The 18,062-nt window shown below is 38.6% G+C and overlaps 1 protein-coding gene across 2 annotated transcripts in view; it reads right to left on the bottom strand.

Annotated features, from left to right (window-relative positions):
- Window positions 1-2,158: 2,158 nt before the first annotated feature.
- ACSL1 (acyl-CoA synthetase long chain family member 1) overlaps window positions 2,159-18,062 on the bottom strand; it is a 37,670-nt gene continuing 21,766 nt past the window's right edge. For both annotated transcript variants that reach the window (XM_027456285.3, XM_038178440.2), the window contains exons 8-21: window positions 16,185-16,217; window positions 15,973-16,024; window positions 15,111-15,184; window positions 13,947-14,024; window positions 12,225-12,359; window positions 10,496-10,630; window positions 9,466-9,561; window positions 8,395-8,467; window positions 7,647-7,735; window positions 5,586-5,702; window positions 4,867-5,010; window positions 4,096-4,197; window positions 3,949-4,020; window positions 2,159-3,757 (exon numbers count right to left, since the gene is read on the bottom strand). In XM_027456285.3, coding sequence (XP_027312086.1) covers window positions 3,617-3,757; window positions 3,949-4,020; window positions 4,096-4,197; window positions 4,867-5,010; window positions 5,586-5,702; window positions 7,647-7,735; window positions 8,395-8,467; window positions 9,466-9,561; window positions 10,496-10,630; window positions 12,225-12,359; window positions 13,947-14,024; window positions 15,111-15,184; window positions 15,973-16,024; window positions 16,185-16,217 — 1,341 coding nt within the window. In that variant the 3' untranslated portion in view covers window positions 2,159-3,616. The remainder of the gene's footprint in view (window positions 3,758-3,948; window positions 4,021-4,095; window positions 4,198-4,866; window positions 5,011-5,585; window positions 5,703-7,646; window positions 7,736-8,394; window positions 8,468-9,465; window positions 9,562-10,495; window positions 10,631-12,224; window positions 12,360-13,946; window positions 14,025-15,110; window positions 15,185-15,972; window positions 16,025-16,184; window positions 16,218-18,062) is intronic.

The raw sequence follows: 18,062 nt of genomic DNA, 5'->3' as shown, positions 1-18,062 counted from the left end.
ATAAACTGTGGCTGTATACATACGCTTATGGGGCCAGGCATCGCTTGGCTCTAATTTCCTATCTAGAAAAGTGAGCAAATGGGATCATTTCTACAAAGATTTCTAAAATCTGAGGTGAAAAAATAGCCACAGTCTGCACAAAATCAATTCCAAACATACAACAATATTGCTTGCTGCCAAGAAAGTAGGATTCAGGCTTAAGACTTGTAATTCCTAATCTCTGCCACACAGTTACTGTGTAAGAACCACAGAATATCCTGAGTTGGAAGGGACCCACAAGGATCGAGTCCAACCCCTGGCTCCACAAAGGACCACCCAAAAATCAGACCATGCATCTGAGAGCATTGTCCAAGCACATCTTGAACTCCATCAGACTCAGTGCCATGCCCATGGCCCTGGGGAGCCTGTCCCAGTGCCTGACCACCCTCTGGTTGCAAAACCTCTCCCTAACCCCCATCCTGACCCTCCCCTGTCCCAGCTCCATGCCGTTCCCTCGGGTCCTGTCGCTGTCCCCAAAGAGCAGAGCTCAGCGCCTGCCCCTCCGCTCCCTTGTGAGGGAGCTGCAGGCCGCCATGAGGCCTCCCCTCAGCCTGCTCTGCTCTGGGCTGGACAAACCCAGGGACCTCAGCCCATCCTCATAAATGTCTTGCTCTCTAGACCCATCATCATCTTTGTGTCCTTCCTTTGGATACTCTTAATAGTCTTATGTCCTTATATTGTGGTGCACACAGTACTTGAGGTGAGGCCACAGCAGCACAGAGCAGAGCAGGACAGTCCTTTCCCTTGACCAGCTAGCACTGCTGTGCCTGATGCAGTCCTTGCCCTCCTGGCTGCCAGGGCACACTGCCTCTTATACAAACTGCTGTTGACCCCTTTCTGCAGGGCTACTCTCCAGCCTTTCATCCCTCAATCTGCATGGGTATCTGGGATTGCTCTATTCCAGAGAAAGAAGCTCACATTTGCTCATTAAACTTCATAACATTGGTGATTGCCCTAACCTCTTAATTTGTGAAGATCTCTCTGCAAGTCCTCTCCACCCTCAAGATAGTCAACAGCTCCTCTTAGTGTTATTTGCAAACTCACTTAGTACACATCTGAGTCCTGTATCCACACCATTTATGAAAACATTGACTAGAACTGTCCCCTAAGAGGAACCCTGCAGAACCAGACTAGTGACTAGCCCCCAGCCCCATGTAACCCCATTTAGCCTTTGTTTAGATGGCTTAACACAGGTTTAGCTATCTGTCAACAGAACAAAACCCTCCTAGTTTTCAAAAGGCTGGGGAGGAGTTCTTTGAATTCCTCAACTCCTTATCTGCAGGTTTGGGTATTCTTCCTTAGGGTATTCTGAAGACCTACTGCTGTCTGCCCTGACCCCCTCCCCCCCCCCCATTCAAGAGGATAAGCTAAGGAGACTTCTTTGTGTTATTGCTTGTTACCTGGGGTTTATGGACAGTCCTTCAAGCTAATTATAGACTCTAGTATTGTCTTGGCTATTCTGATCAACAGCTTCTACAGAAAACTTTTTGATAGGATGTGTCAAGAACAGGCCTTAGATGCAGTTCAAGCATCTTTTAGCCTTTTTTTCCATTGAGACATGCAGTAAAGTATCACATTCTACAATTCTCATCATGCTCTACAATTACCTTAAGGGAGGCTATAGCAAGGTGGTGGCTGGTCTAAGTAGGCACTAAGTAGGAGACAAGAAGTTGGAACAGGCTGCCTAGGAAAATAATTGAGTCACTATCTAGGGTGAGTGATAGATCTTCATATTATATCAAGGCCAGAGGCACGGTGGGGGGGGAACAATTATACACAGAGGAACAGTAACCACCCAAAAGCAGTACTATCAGTAAAGCTACAGCTTATCATAACATAAGAGGGAAAGAACACCATCAAACTATACTGACAACAAAGATAGATTTATGCTATTACACAGTAGCATCCCTTTCTTGAAGATATTGGTCAAAAACCCACACGTAAGTGTCAGATCAAAGCAAAGTTACCTTCTAAACAAAGCATCAACAAGCAGCACTGATCCTGTGCTAGGTAACATGGTTGTAGCACTGGAGTTTTACAGCTTGTCAGAATTACCGTATTATGCTTCTACTTGCTAGTCAGTAGCATCTTCCCTTGATTAAACAAATACTTCACTGAGTTGAAATGCAGAAATATTTATTTTGGTTTCCTTCATTGGTTTTGAAAATTGTTTTGGTTTTATAAAACATAGAAATAGCCAACACTAAGCAAACATTTGAATTCCAATGTAACAAACTACTGCTCTAACAGTTGACTTGGATTTGTGTACCTTAACTGCACACATGTATGAAATTATGCTACAGAGTAGTGCATTACAATCACACACAAATCTTAGTGCAAACCTTGTTGTGCTTGTATTTTACATATATCCATGTTTTCAAAAAACAGCAATGAATGCTAATGCAAAACCAGCTCTGTTAAGAATAGCAAGAGACTTATGTCACAAGGCTTATTTTTGCTGATTTCTGAAACAGAAGGTAAATAGTTTTGTAGTTTATCTGGGAATTACTTTCTCATCCCTGAACAAATACCTATACAGTGCCAACACAGTTCTGTTGGCATATCTGAATGCTTCCAATTACTGCAAAGCATCAGGCAAAAAACATTCTACCTGACCTATTTTGCTATTCAGTGAAGAATACTCAGTGGCTCATACACAAAGCACAGAAAACAGAGGTTATGGCAGAAGCTATTCTGCTTACAGGGGACCTGGCACTTTTTAAAGTGCATTTTAAATACATGTTCATTACAAGGAAACGAGTGGCTAGTACAGGTGCAATGTTTACCTGCCTGTCAGCATAGCCTAGCCTCCTGAATGGTTTTTGTTTCTGGATCTCTAGTGTTCTTGCCAGAGTTAGTGTCTGTTCTCTTACAGGACTGGCACCGCTCTGGAATTACATTAATGTAGCAGAGGCTACAACTTGCCAAATTTACTGCATCTACACTGCTAGTGCAGAACCACCAAATCCAGACTTACTCTGAACCTGTATTAATCAGTCTCCTTTGGGTGGAGTTCTGACTTCTACCTTACAAAAGTAAGCCTCAGAACTGGCTGTAGACAGAAGGGAAGAAACTCAGATGCCTTGCCCAAATTAATATTAGGACCAATGCAAGATGTGATACCAGCTATACAACTGTAAGGTTTTTTTTTGCACAGATTAGTGTAATCCTTCTGAGGATGCAAGATACTTAAGAGGCATTTCAAACCTGCCAAATCCCTTTTGGAATTGACAACTGGAAAATATACTGCAGACAGCAAACATGCTGGCAATAAGAAAACCTTAGCTCCTTGTTTAAGGAGAGTCCATTTTTGGCCGATAAAGTCTTAAATAACTTATATATAGTTACCATTTATAGTTAAGGCTCTTTTTGGAAATCGTAGGTCACCATAAAAACAGTATGCAACACGACTTGACAGTAAGGCAGTGTTCCATTTCTTCAATGTTCCAATGGCAAGTACCCATTTTTGTACAAGTTAATGATTGCACAGTTTCCTTCCCTATATTTGCTGTAGTCAAATTACAGATATGAAGGCTAACAGTAGACAGACGTGTGACACTTTCCTCAATCCACTCAGTTACATTTTGGTATTAGCATAGAGTTCATCTATCTGTGACTGGAAATATTTTCGTAGTTCCGGTCTCTTCGCCTTCAGTGTTGGTGTCAGCAGGCCATTTTCAATAGAGAACATTTCAGTGTGCATGATAATGTCTTTAACCTGGAAGAGAAACAGATAATAGCTAAGCTACATTCCTTGGAATACACAAGGCTATTAACAAAAAATTGCCTAAATATAACAAAACCCATCACTTAAGAAGTGCAGGTACAAATTAAAACGAGTTCCTGGATACTATGATAGTTACTGAGATGTTTAAAAAATTAGGTGTCCAGTTGTAATTTGTATCTTACCTGTTCAAATGACTTCAAACCAGATTCTTTACCAATCCTCACCATGTCTTCTAGAATGTGTTTTTTGACATCCTGTGGATACAAGAACACATTTAGCTTGAAAGAGTTGATGCAGAACAGCTAACTGTTTAATTAGGTATCACTCACCTTGTTTTTGCAGAGCTCTTCATATGAGCCTTCAAGTCCTCTTTTCTTGGCCCATTTGCGCAAAGTCTCAGGATCAGGTACCACAACAGCTATTAAGAAGGCCTAAAATGAAATTTGAAGGGTTTTGGTTTTATTTTGAATTTAAGACAACACTAGTTCCTACATGCTACCTATTAGTCAGTGTCTGCTTTTGGGTGGTAGTTCTGATTCTACTAGAAATTCAGCAGCTTTCTGCTGCTTTAAGACAGGAGTGCAGTTCATAAGCCTGCTCATAAGAGAATCTCTTGAAATACTCTTCAGGTTTTTTAAGTGTAAATTGAACATCTTGGCAGGTACACTGTTTCCATGCATGCTGTTAGCAGTTTATTTACCGTGCCTAATAATCAATTAAGTTAATCCAGCTCTACTATGTGGTCTGAAACCAGATCCAGAAGCACGTTATAACTGGTGGAATCTGAAGTGGATTCAAAACTACCACGTCTAATACTAAACAGACATTGGAACAGGTTGCCCAGAGAAACCCTGGATACACCCCATCCCTGACAGTGCTAAACTCAGGTTGGATGGGGCTTTGAACAACCTGATCTAGTGAAAGATGTCCCCAACCCATGGCAGGGGGATTGGACTAGCTGATCTTTCCTACTCAATTTTGATTCTACAAAATGTGTTAAGACTTCAGATGCAAAGTTAAGGATGGGGAAGAATGAGGAAAGACTTCTCCACCTTTCATCTCTTCCTTGCATTGTTTTTAATTACCCAAAGAATGCCTACCTGCAAGCTCTCTCCATGGACAAACACTTGAGCAAGTGCTTCACTTCTCAGATACACATTTTCAATCTTCTCTGGTGCTATGTACTCTCCCTGGGCTAGTTTAAATATGTGTTTTTTCCGGTCAATGATCTTCAACGTACCATTCTGTTGACAGAAATAAATTTCCCACTCAGAAGAGGCACTTCAAGTGATAATCAGTCTACACAGACTAAGTGTGTCACAGCAAGTCACGTAATACACCAAAATTAAGTGTATGAACAACAGTTTGCATTTCTGCTTCAGAAGATACTCTGGACCCTTTGTTAAGCTTTACAACAGACCAGAAGCACTACTGACTAAGCTCTGGTTTAATATGAATTTAAGTTGTGTATGATCCAAGACAGTTTGCTATAAGTTAAATTTTGGCAACACAGTAGAATACTGCTAGGGTACTGTTAAACTAGTGTTGAAAAAACATGCTCTGCACTCATCTAACCTGAATTTCTGCACCCATCTAACCTGAACTAAGGACAGCCTCAGAATTTATACTGCCTTTTCTTTTTAGCCTCAAGCATACAGATTTGTATATGTACATAATTCTTCCTTCTACTAAAGGGACTCTTCTTTCACTTAATTCATTCTTAATACCAAGTTGTTTTGTGTTTTTTTTTAAATAACTTCTAATAGCTATAGAAATACGTTTCATATATATATATATATATAAAAAAATGTTAACTTACTGGTAACCATTTCCCAATATCTCCTGTATGAAGCCAGCCATCTTTGTCTATAGCTTCTGCTGTTTTTTCTGGATCTTTCAAATAGCCACGGAATACATTTGGCCCTTTCACACACACCTGAAAAAGAGTCGCTTATTAGTGTGTATTAACTTGCCTTCATAGCATTACTTGCAAATAGTGATTGCTGCTTTCTCCAAAAGCTCTCAATAACCACCACTACAAAGACAAAATTTACACATCGGTAGAAAAATCTCTATTCATTGAGGTTCTCTTTAAGACTTAAGATTTTCCACTAGTATGAAGTGTAATAAAAAGCAGTCACACGTTTGTTCTTTCAGTTTAACTGCAGTACTCCTGCTTGTTATTTGAATAATCTGAATTTATCAGAGTAAGCTTATCTTTATCTGAGGAAATTCATGTCTGGATCTGGCAATCACCTCTCAGCTTGAGAAAGTTAGTTTTAGGTTTGGTAAAACAGAAACATCACAAAAAATAGTTACAGATCTGACCCTACAATCCACTACAACAATTAGTACAATGTCTGTCAATAAAACAGTACATAATAGAGCTACTAGTCAGGAACATGGGGTAGAACTCAAAGTGTCTAGAGGTGATCCAAGACTTAAGTATTTTCTTCTCAATGGTCAAAGTTGTAGAAGTGTTGTTTCTCGTGGGAGATGGAAGAGCTCTTATTATTTAAGGATCAGCAGGACAATAAAATACCTCCTTAGAAAAGAGATGTCTAGAAGAACAGGGTAGAGAATCTAATTCTAAGTTACAGTCAAATCAGTAATAAATACTAATAGGGACTGAATTACCTAGAATAAGGACTAATCACCTAGACTAATACAGTTGACCTGGTTAGATAACCACAGGTAAATTTTAATTTATTAATTATTTTCAATTATAAGGTGGGCAAGGAACTGGCTAAAGAATTTTTAGAGACTGATAGTAACTTCCTGTAGTCTGAGAATTGCTAATACAGTTCAGAGGCCAATTCATAGAAAAAAATAATTCCAAGCATTTTTAGTGTTTACCTTAAGATGAAATGTAGACATACAGGTGAACTACTGTACAATGAACAGATGTTATCAATGTAAGAGGTCAAAATACTAGCAGGGATTCTGATAGCCTTGAAGGGACAGTGCCAAACTCATGACCAAACCCAGGCCATGCTTTAAGACCTCAGTCATTTCTGCTACAAGAGAGCTCATCTGGAAGGACGTATAGAGAACTCTGCATGTCCTAGTTAAGTCAAAGGCTGATTGATCAAACTTCATGACTTCTGTAATTACTGGATAACAGTAGGTGACAACTCTTCCCAGTTTAGACAAGCCATTTATCTATATCCTGCTAACTGGCACTAAGACCTCATCTGCATATAAACATAATTCTACTTGCAAGTTTATCTTTTTTGAATATGGATAACTGGCAAGAGTGAAAAGAAAGGCTGACAGAGCTGAGACTAACAGAAGCTTATTCTGAGAAAGGAAGACTGGGAGTGCTGAATCCAGCTGAAGATAAAAGCTAAAGAACAGGCAGACAAGGAGGAAGATGACCTATTTTAGGCAAAGCAAGTTTACAGCTATGGGCATCAGTACTGTGAAACAAGTTACACCATTTGATAAATCCAGAAGAATTTGACTAAGTTAAAACAGACTAAGATGATACCTGATAATTTTAAGGTACTACTATGTTTAAGTCCAAACTCACTCCTAATTCAGCAAATTTTCACAGCAAGTGCAAGAGAAGCATAACAAGATTAAGACTCATTAACCATTTTTCATTAAGACAATATGTACTCAGTTCCCCTAGCAACTAAATTTTAAAATCATATTTAAAGACGAGACAAATTTGAAGGAAACTAGAGATCAGGTCACGTGCACAACATGGAAGAATCTTAACGCTGCTCTTTCCTTGAGCATTTCTGGTAAGCGTAGCCCAGTGATTTGTCATTAGCAAATAACCACAATTACGTATTGCTTGCAGTCACAAGCCAGTTACTAGCTTAAGCTACACTCCCCCTGCCTTATCCAAGCTTGACATTTTGAAGTTACTCACCTCACCCTCTCCTTTGGCAGCCAAATAATTCATTTCTTGTACATCAACAAGCTTTATGATATTGCATGACATTGGTGCTCCAACATGACCTGTTAAACAGAAAAGCTTCAGTAGCCTGAATGAGTTTAATCAGGTTTTTAAAGTAATAAGTTATCTAAATACTAGAGTAATGGAAGAGATGAACATCAGTTTCTGGCAACTTATCACATTAATACTATTACACTGATAGCTTTTAGTTTGTCAGGACTGAAGCATTCAGTTCAGATATCCCTTGAACTTTAAAAACTGAACCGTCTATTCAGGCTTGCTTTTAGTATAATCAGGATCTTTGCTCTGTGGACGTACCAGAGTAGCAAAAGTCTTACTGTAATTGCAAGTATCAGAATTACAGTTACAGAGATAGAGATGAAATGGCTGACAAATGCAGACTGTTCCAAATACACCAGAAATGCCACTTGAACTTCTAGCACTGTTTATACACAGATTTCTATTCTGTAAGACTATACATTTTAGTATAACTTCTCTCCTACATCTACTTGAACTAGAAGGGCAAAGCCTGTTAACAACTTCACTCACTGAACATTCCTACCTATTTAGGAACTTCACAAGATCCTTTCAAAGCTTTCTTACTTGACTTGAAAAATAAAATCTAGTTCTTTAAAGCAGGTGTTAACAGGCTAAGTAACGTGACTGTGGCTTCTATAGCAACCTGAAGTTGAACAGACAAGCAGACCATTAAACATTGTACCTGCTGTCCAGTCACCAGGCATTGACAGTGAGCATCCAGCTGTGCATTCAGTCTGTCCATAACCTTCATAGAACTAGGAAGTAAAACCAAAAGCTTAAGATTCTTGTTTTTTCAAAGTTTCTTCATTAAGAATAAAATTTTGTTTTTTTTTTTCTAATCCAGTTTAAATTTGAAGTTAGCATAATTCTCAGCAGCTTTAAGAATTAAAAAGAGCTTTACTGCAATAAAGACTTTCAAGTAATGATATTCCATCTTCAGTTAATATTTACTCAAGATTTCACAGTTTCACATGCTGTGTGACACCTATCTAGGTCACAATGTTATCCATATTCTTAAGTCAGAAAGCAGTACAGTACAATAGGAAGAAACAGATGCACTAGAAGTGACTTCATGCATGTTGCTGAAGGAGAGGTTTGTCCAAGACAACCAGGAATGGATGCCCTGTATCTCATCCCAGCACTGTGGGTATTGTATGTAAGACAGAGCTACCTCTTCTGTTTAGAACTCACTGCTATACTAGCATACCACTGAAGGTATTCAAGTCACAGAAACCTCGTAAGTTTTAGTGTTTCAATGTTTTCCATCCTTGAAATATGTTTTATATTTGTTCCATCAGAACATCTGTTATTCAGATTTTACCTCAAGCAGGATATACTTTGCTCAAAACTGCTTTTGCCTTTGAAGTTTCAGTATGATTCTACCTAGTCTTATCTTCAAACCAATACTACATAACTTTGAGATACTCTATAGTACAGTTATGAACATTTCTGTAGACAAGGCAAGTCCAGAAACTTAATCCAAAAACATTAATCACTGAATACAGCTGCCAGTGAGAAAGTTTTTCCCTTAGGAAGGCTTAGATGGTTATTGAAATTACGATAGAGATTTTGGATGAATACAGAAGGTTTGGATGTCTGAGAGAAACTCTGGAAAGGAATATGTATTTGTACAGCTCCAGAAAGAATGCTAACAAGTTATCCATATACTTAGACCACTAGAAATGTTCTTCTATCAAAGCTTAAATCAGGTACTAAAATGTTTATGGTTTTGGATCAAGAGCAACAAACTCACCTGACAGCCAAGAGCTGTCCTCAGGAAGGTCAGTACACTTGCAGATATAGGTGCTGCTCCTGTGATCATCAGCCTTACTCTTCCTCCCAAACTTGCCTACAGACACAAGGTAATGTGGACACCAAAAGCATTTTAGAGAGATTTCTAGAGTCTTTATCTCTTCTGCCCTCACTCACTATCTGACTACACGCACAACCCACAAATGTTAAAAGCTGAAGTTCAGTCTCCTATGCAAGTTGTCCATCATGGAATGTTTTAGCATTTTAATCTCTTTAATGGCTGGAAGAAACAGTATCTCAAATACGCAGCATCTACAAAGGCTATACTTTTGTGCCACTGAAATATAGACTCAGCCAGAAGTCTAAAGAACTTAAGTTGTGGCCCTACAGTGAGGGTTTTTACTTTTAACCTGCCTTCTATTGGTTTCTCATATAACCTGAATACTACAAAAGCAGCCACAGGAGGGTGTTGTGCAACCAGGATTCAGGCCTTCGCCACCCAACATAATACCAGGCAAGTTTGCTAGTTATGGACAGTGAGGAAACTGTAAGGGCTACATGTAGCAACTGGGCAATATTCTGCATTCCTCCTTCAGAAGGCGGCTGTTTGCTTCCTTTGAAGTCTGCTACTTTTTGCTACTTTTAAAGTTCTTTTAAAGAAGCAAATAGACTTCTAAAGCAACTTCCCTAATGCAGTTAACTGATACCACTAGAACAGGAAGAATTGAAAACTAGTAGGAAAAAGGTTTTGAATTTTACTCTGAGTAACCAGATGATCTTTAAGTGATAAACACCATACCAGATTATAACCACCCATATCAAATTCAGTAATTGCAAACTGATGCCTATAAGCCACAAAAACCATACGTAGTGATGCTTCACATTTCCAGTATTTGAGAACACATCATACTGCTGTTCTGTAATTAAGTAAGCACATCTGGAACTTTCCCAGAAATAATCAGGAAAAAATAAGTGATGCAATAAAAGAGGTCCAATATCCATAATACAAAGACTCAGAATTTCAAGCATACCTGTATTTTGCGGAAGATGACTTTATCCCAGAAACTGTTGTTTCTGACTATACCGCTTCTTAGTTCTGCTTCTTTCCTCTTGGAAGCAAAATCCAGCATCCACCTCTTTAATGATGTATCTGCCTGCCCAAAAATCTATTAAGGAAGATGATTTACAATTAGTAGTCTCAGACTGTCATTCACTTTTTTTTTTTACAGTAGTACACAACGATTCTTACAGTGAAAAACAAGCAAGTCAGACACCTACTGGTAAGCGTCATATTTCTGGTAAGAAGTATTTCTGGATTTGGTCTCTCTACCTCTTGTATACACCAAAAACTAGTGCTTAATCCTTTCTTCCCATCCAACTGGGGACAACTTTACATTTAGTTTCTTCATTTAAGTATGAATGAAAATGGACATTTTGCTTGCTTTTTCTATTCCAGTTTGGCTAAAATACGAGTTGAGCATAATCTTCAGTATAGTCTAGAGTACATATCACCATAGCATGTTAAAGTAATACAAATCAATAAAATCAGTGTTTTCTAAGATACTATTTATGCTATTTGACATTTCTGAAGGGGTCTGCAATCTCTTACATATATAAGCTTGCTTTTTAGATTACTTTTTAAGGCTTCCTTCTGGTCATTCTCAGGAAGCCACACAGCAGACTTAACAGAATCACAGATTAGTATATTCCCTTGGAGAGACACAGACCCAGTAGCAATTCAGCATTATGGGGCTTGTCACCTCTATTTCCCACTTGGAACTTCACATGCCAGATTACTACAAGGCTGAGAGGCTGAAACTGCCACAGAAATGAAATTTTCATGGCACTAGGAACATGTAGTAAGAGATCATGAAAGGAGAATGGAGTTCAAAGCTTCAGCCCTGTTTCTGTAATTCCAACACATACAGATCTTCATTCTTCTCTGATATTTTAAGTTTTAAGCACTACAGGCAATTGGCCTCAGTATTTCCTCCCCTCCAGATGAAGTTGCTGTGACCAAATGGAATGTTGCGTTACTTGCTGCTGCTCAAGTCTCATGAGAGGAGTACTGTCCCAACTGAGGCAACATAGACAGGTCTGCCATTTCTTTAGCAGCCAGACTGCATCCTGTATCCTCCAACTCCTCTGGCTATATTCTCATAGGGGTCAGCTATTTGTATTAAAAACAATGATTTAATATCTTCTGTAGAAAGGCCAAGAAAGAAACTACTTCTGAATACCCATCTCAGATGACCCTGAGAAGGTTAGTAGCAAGCACAGGAGAGAATAGGGTTACTGACACACCCTCTCTCCAGCACTTCGGACTGGCTGGTTTATAGTTCTTCCTGCTAGAACATGCTGGCTGCTGTGTAGGAAACTTGTACTTGTCCATGCAAACATAGGCAGACACCTGACCTTGATTTGCAAATCCCCTTCCATGAGTCAGATGCTAAAAATGTGGCCTGCGGACACTAAGCCTCATGTTCATGGTGCAGACTGGACTTGAACTTACTATTTTGCTTTAACTTAATAAATGCTGGAGAGAACCAAGTCTAGTCAGACTGTGCTGTGCAAGTATTGGCTGCCTGAAAACACTTTAATACAGCCAGTACTTCTCCCTGTACATTCATCACTTTTAGAGAGATGCAACAGTTTGTGAGCACTGACTTGACATCAGAGCACAACAGTTATTTCTGCCCTATCAGACTTCAGGAAGTCTTTCAAAGCTCATCACAGGTTTAGTCTCAGCTTTAGACTTACCTTGTCAAACATTCTGTTCAGCAGTCGTGGTACTACAGGGAATACAGTTGGCTGTAGTGTTTTTAGGTCATCCATAAGTAGTCTGATATCCCCTTGAAAGAATCCTATCCGAGCTCCATGGCACAGAATCACACACTGTTAGAAGAGAGCGAAGTGTCTGAAGACAGCATATATAAAGCATAGCAGGACATGTTTGTTGTATGTGGGGCAAGGACCAACAGAAATAAATACTGTACAAAAGTCCCTAACCAAAGAAGCAGTTGGTCAAATAAGGTACAGCTCAGAGGTAGCTAAATATTGAAGTCCTCTATTTTAAACGTCTAACAAGCTTAAATACTAGAACTTTGTTCCCTGCTACAGACTAGCAAATTCTGCATTTGAAGTCAACATATACCACGAACTGATCCAGCAGGGATTTCTGCTGTGTGCTACTTGTGTAGTATTCTCTTGCACTCTGGTTTTCCTTACTGTTTACTAACAAGATTGATGCAAGCAAGGATTTTTTTGTCAGGTGTTCAGGATGCTCTCTGGAAGATTCTAGCATAGCCACCGCTTATTTCTGTACCACTTCAGACCTACACCGTGGAAGGCAGACAATCCTGCAGTGTTCTGTGTTCTCTATTAGTCTAGAAGCTCTCTACCCACCACACCTATACAGTCTATTTATTCTTTTTAATAGCAGCCCTACTTTTCTGTGTTTCTCCATACCTACTAGTTTTTATTTCTTCCCCCTTCCCCTGCATACCTCTTCCTTCAAGCCTAAGGACACTCATAAATCTTGGGGTGCATCTACTTTCTTCATAATGTACAATTACACACATACTTAAGCATATTTATGTACACATACTACGTAGACATATAGACTTAACCCCTTCAGTAGAAAGCTCAGGGCTCCAAACTGAAACTGTGGGACTGCTTCCAGACCTATGCATCTTTTCATACTTGCATGGAGGCTGTTACTCCCTTGTATATTGAATCTGGCTGTACCCCAATTCAAATTGGTTTTCTATCTCACCTAAAGGAGCTGAGTTAAACTTCAAGTACAAGACGGCCATGCCTTTAATATACATGCAACTAGAATGATGCTATTTCCTCAAACATCTTATGCATCACCTACTAAGGGCCTTTCACCCCATAATTAAGACTACTGGTTATTAAGACAGCCCAGAGCTCCCTCATTCTCAAAAAATGAGGCTCCAGATTCTACCCTACAGAAAAAAGCCATCCAAGTTAGTGTAATTTAGTGACAAATTCTGAAGTTAAAAGCCATTTTCATTTCCTGGAAGAAAACCGCATTCAAACAAAATCCACCTCCCCCCATGTTTCTTGAAAGCAATGGTAAATATACACAAAACAGTTTTTAAGTTGTTTAAGTGAGCAGGTGTCCACATTACACAATAAGTCTTTATTACAGCTTTTACAGACTAAAGCAGGGCATGCATTTTTAGTAGTGCACTGATTAGATGGAATTTCTAGGCAGTAAGTATACTGAAGGATTGTGTCCTGTTCAACTAGACCAGTTTCTTATTAATCCTAGCCCTAAGGCTGATGTTTCAGCATGAAAGTTAGTCGTCTAGTACTCACTATCGTGGGATGTTTTCTTGAACCTTACCTCAAGCTTTTATACACGTGTAAAAGGCAAAAACAAATACTGTTTATCAGTGAGACTCAGGAATCACACGTTCTGTAAGAAAATACAGTAGTTTTGAAGAACATGCCTACCTCAACAATTCTCTCAAACATATGGGCCAAGGGCAGGAATGATATCAGAACATCCTCAGGGGTAGGTATAAATGTTTTCTGAAAAGTGTTAAGCAAAACAGAGGAAGTATTATTTTTAAGTTAAACAATACAAATAGATATCAGAACTTTAGAGCACAGCCCTTACTTCAGCTTTGTTTGAAACACAGCTGCATTGTCTTTCACTCATTAACAAGACTACTAGAAATCATTGCTTTGAGCACATTGCAGAAATTGTCATCTTCTGTAGCAGCCAAGTACAGTAACTGATTTTTACAGCTTATTATATAGTTATGAATAGAAACAAGTTCTGAGAGAAGCCACATGAAGTTCCAATATACATAATGTAGAGGATGGTGTGAAGATCGTTTTTTTAACCCCCAAGACATACTACTGCATACATTCATTGTAGGTCAGAAAGTTCATTTACTCAATTTAACATAAGGTCAATATCAAAAGTACCTCACATGATCTAATCATGAGACCAGTTGCTTAATTTAGAAACAATCCTATATGCAGGGCACTTGGCAAAGTAGGTATGCCAAAACTCTCCCATGAGAATTTTGCTTTTTTGCATGCCAAACTTTTGACACATCCACACAACAAGTACAGCTACAAGTTCCCAAGCTGTGGTGGACCAATAATTATTAATACAGCAGTATCAGTTTGGCAGGAGTGGGGGGTAGAGGAAGACAAACACCCATCATCACCAAAAACACACCTCTACCAACATCCCCAAAACATCCAACAGATCTGCATTAATATCAGTACTGTGTTGCTATTCTATTTCTGGTCCCCATATTACATGCAAAGAAATTAAGGAGAAACTGAAAGAAGAAACAACTAAGATAAACGCAACCAAATCTATTCCTTATAGCTTAATCTACTTTGTCTACTATTCTACATAGAAAGCAAATCAAAAAAAAACTATTAAGTTTCACATGAATTATGTGATATACTACAAAGTAAAAGAAAGGCACCTTAGGTGTATGTTGACTCCTAAGCTAGTAATTTGACAGCAGTCTGCCCACACATTTTTCAATTGCTGAAATCTCACCCATTTTAGACTTAACATAGTAAGATCCATTTTCACTCCTGAGATACTCCCCTTCATGCAAATAAACCTACATCAACCTTGATGTTTACCTCTGTATTTTTCAGAAAAGCTGAAGCATTGCTGACTATATTTCCATGACTGAGCATAGCTCCCTTGGGGTTTCCTAAGGAAGAAGCACATCAAGATGCAACAGTGAAATTCTTCAATCTTTTAAGTTTCCAGGCAAAGGTAAAATTAAACTAGTAGCATTTCAGTCAAACCCTTTGTAGACATACATATGATACAATGAAGGGTATTAAAGGCAGAGAAGTAGCTGACATTTAAGAAAACTATTACCAGCTAAAGTACTAAGTTTGTGTGGAAGCCTTCACATTTATTAAGTACAGCAACTCCTCTAGAAACAGTCATGTTTCTTGGATAAGCTTCTCATTCAAAATTCAGTATTTCTGTGAAGATGAAGCTATCAAACTCAGACAATTTATCTAAGAGCTGCTTTAAAAGTAGAATTAGTAACATCATACACTTCCCTTTTACTCCCTACCAATGTTGGTTATTGTCACATGCTTGACATTTGTCAGTTATCTAGGCAGTTGGCTTTCTGTTTTGGTCCTACAGCAAAGGTACGCTGTGCATAAGAGCCAAGAAGCAAGTCCTGCTAGTACAAAAACAGAACTGAGTCAGAAGTCAGAGCCAGAGCTGTTATTATAATGGAAGCACAAGTTCAGTACCTATTTCCAAGCCCCAAAATGTAAGACCTCTACCCCCCTTAACTGCAGCTCTGTATTAGTCAACAGAAAAAGTCAGTGAGCCTCACCACAAAACCTCCCCAGATACTATTTGCCAAAAAGATGCAGCAGCAGGGGAGTGTCTTGGAAAAAGACAGTAGGAGGGCTTCTGAATTAGTTTTGCACATATAAAATAATGAATTCTGCATAGTGTAATGAGGTGTACCTGTTGTTCCACTGGTGAAACAGATGACTGCTAGATCTTCTGGCTTTGGAGGCTATGAGAGTTAAGAAAATATTAGTATAGTTCTCTAGAAAGAGATTACCTGGATAAAACAGTGAAATACTCACGTTACTTTTGAACTTATGGGAGATAGTAACATTTGCTAGTTTGATCTATGGAATAAGTTAGATTAGATCAGTTGAATTCATACTTACTAGAGGTTTTTGCCTGTGTGCTCTTCCCAGTTCCTACAGGAAGTGAAGAAAGGAGAGACTGTTAAGTCAGAGCACATTACTTTGTGTTAAATTTACCAGACAAAACCTTATTAAACGTTATAACATTCCATCCTTTAGAATGCCTGTTAAAGCATTTGTAACTTACAAAAGCATAAAGTATCTTTAATAAAGGCTAAGGGACATTTAGAAGATCTAGTATATTCTACAAATACAAGAGCAATACCTAAAACTCTTTTCAACTAGTAAATCAGAAGTCATTCATAAGACAAGCTCAAGGTTAAGCAGTATACTAACAAGCCACAGCAGACAGTCCAACAGCTCATACAGATGTATTACTGACAACTGCTGACCATGTGGAGCAGTATTCATGTCAGGAAGCACCCTGCATCTACATCACTGCTTTGAGACAGAAGACTGAAGTTTCCCCATGAAGGCTCATGGGTGGTTTGTAGTCCTTTTAGTACTGATCAATGGAGTGTGGTGAATTCTGTCCACTAGAACCTCTTCTTCCTCATTACAATTATTTATGCCTGAACATTAATGATGCCATAGATCTTTAGACTGAAGGGAATGGATATCAAGATCCCTTTACCATCAATGATATAATGATTAATATGAAATTGTTGAAAGCTTATGTTCAATACCAATAAGCTCAGAAGTTTCAAATCCAGACTTATTCCTGTCACATCTATTTAAGACTAAAAGCAGCTATAGTTGTTTTGCTTAAGGGCTTCAGTAAGTTAAAAATGCACTTTTTTTAAATATAGGTTTGCCCCTCTTAGGGCAGGCACATCCTTATTGCCTTTAAGTTCTAAGTACACCAGAGTATTTGAGAATATTATACATTCATTTATTAGCACTAGCCTTTGTGTACAGATAGTCTTTACATCTTTAAATTACCCATAAACAAAGAAGTTTAGGGAAAAAGGAACATATATAAACAGTTAATCTGTAAGTTTGCCTTTTTGAAAGTGTCATTACATCAAGAAAATTGACAGTATATTACTGTCTACTCAAAACAGCATCTGCATTTCAAGTGCCACCAGCAGTTCAATACGGCCTGTTTTGAGTAAGACCTGGTATTTACTGAATACACAGCTAAGATCCCTACACAATTCTGTTGATCTAGAAGAGAAGGCCAACATCTCTTCCTCTCAAATAGCCATTTATTCACAGCTAATCAGCTCTAAATCACAGCATAAGTACAGACATTAAGCATCAGAAACCAAGATTGTTATCTGGTCACACTGAGTACAGGAAACAGTAAATTCATGCCAGAAACCTAGAAAACAAGCTTGAAATAATCATTCTAATCTAAGCTTCTAAACAGCACAGAGTTGTCTTTTAAGAGACCAAAAGCTCTTACCTCTTAAAAAGATTAAAACTTATTCTTGTTCACTGAGACACTATTAGGAATACTCAAGTTTGTCTTACTTCTTAGACTTAGAGAAAGGAGCACTCACTACTACATTAATCCCAACATGTTGTTACAATAGCATGGCAAAGACCTAACACAGTACTGGAAGTAGCTACTCAAGCATATCTGCTTTAAATATTCTTTTTTCCCTGTAGCTAGAAGATCCTGTGGACAATATCTAATAAAAACTAGAGTTCAACTCAAAGAAGCTGATTTTAGTGTACCATCCTATCCCTGCAGGTTTTTTCCTTATTTAACCCAACCATTTTCTCAGTCAGCTATATCACTGTACAGATCATGTACAACTCTGCATGTCTTTAGCACCATTTCAACTTGACAGCCTAGCTGAGACTAGTTAACTGTGTAAAGGATAACATGCAGGCAGTTTTGCATCTGTACCAGAAGGTGGCCCTATTAACATAGGAGGTAAGCCTGCTATG

Source organism: Anas platyrhynchos, chromosome 4 (assembly GCF_047663525.1).
Source record: "Anas platyrhynchos isolate ZD024472 breed Pekin duck chromosome 4, IASCAAS_PekinDuck_T2T, whole genome shotgun sequence".
Classification (NCBI taxonomy): domain Eukaryota; kingdom Metazoa; phylum Chordata; class Aves; order Anseriformes; family Anatidae; genus Anas; species Anas platyrhynchos.
Note: the sequence above shows the minus strand (reverse complement) of the source record. Positions and strands in the feature narration are given on the sequence as shown.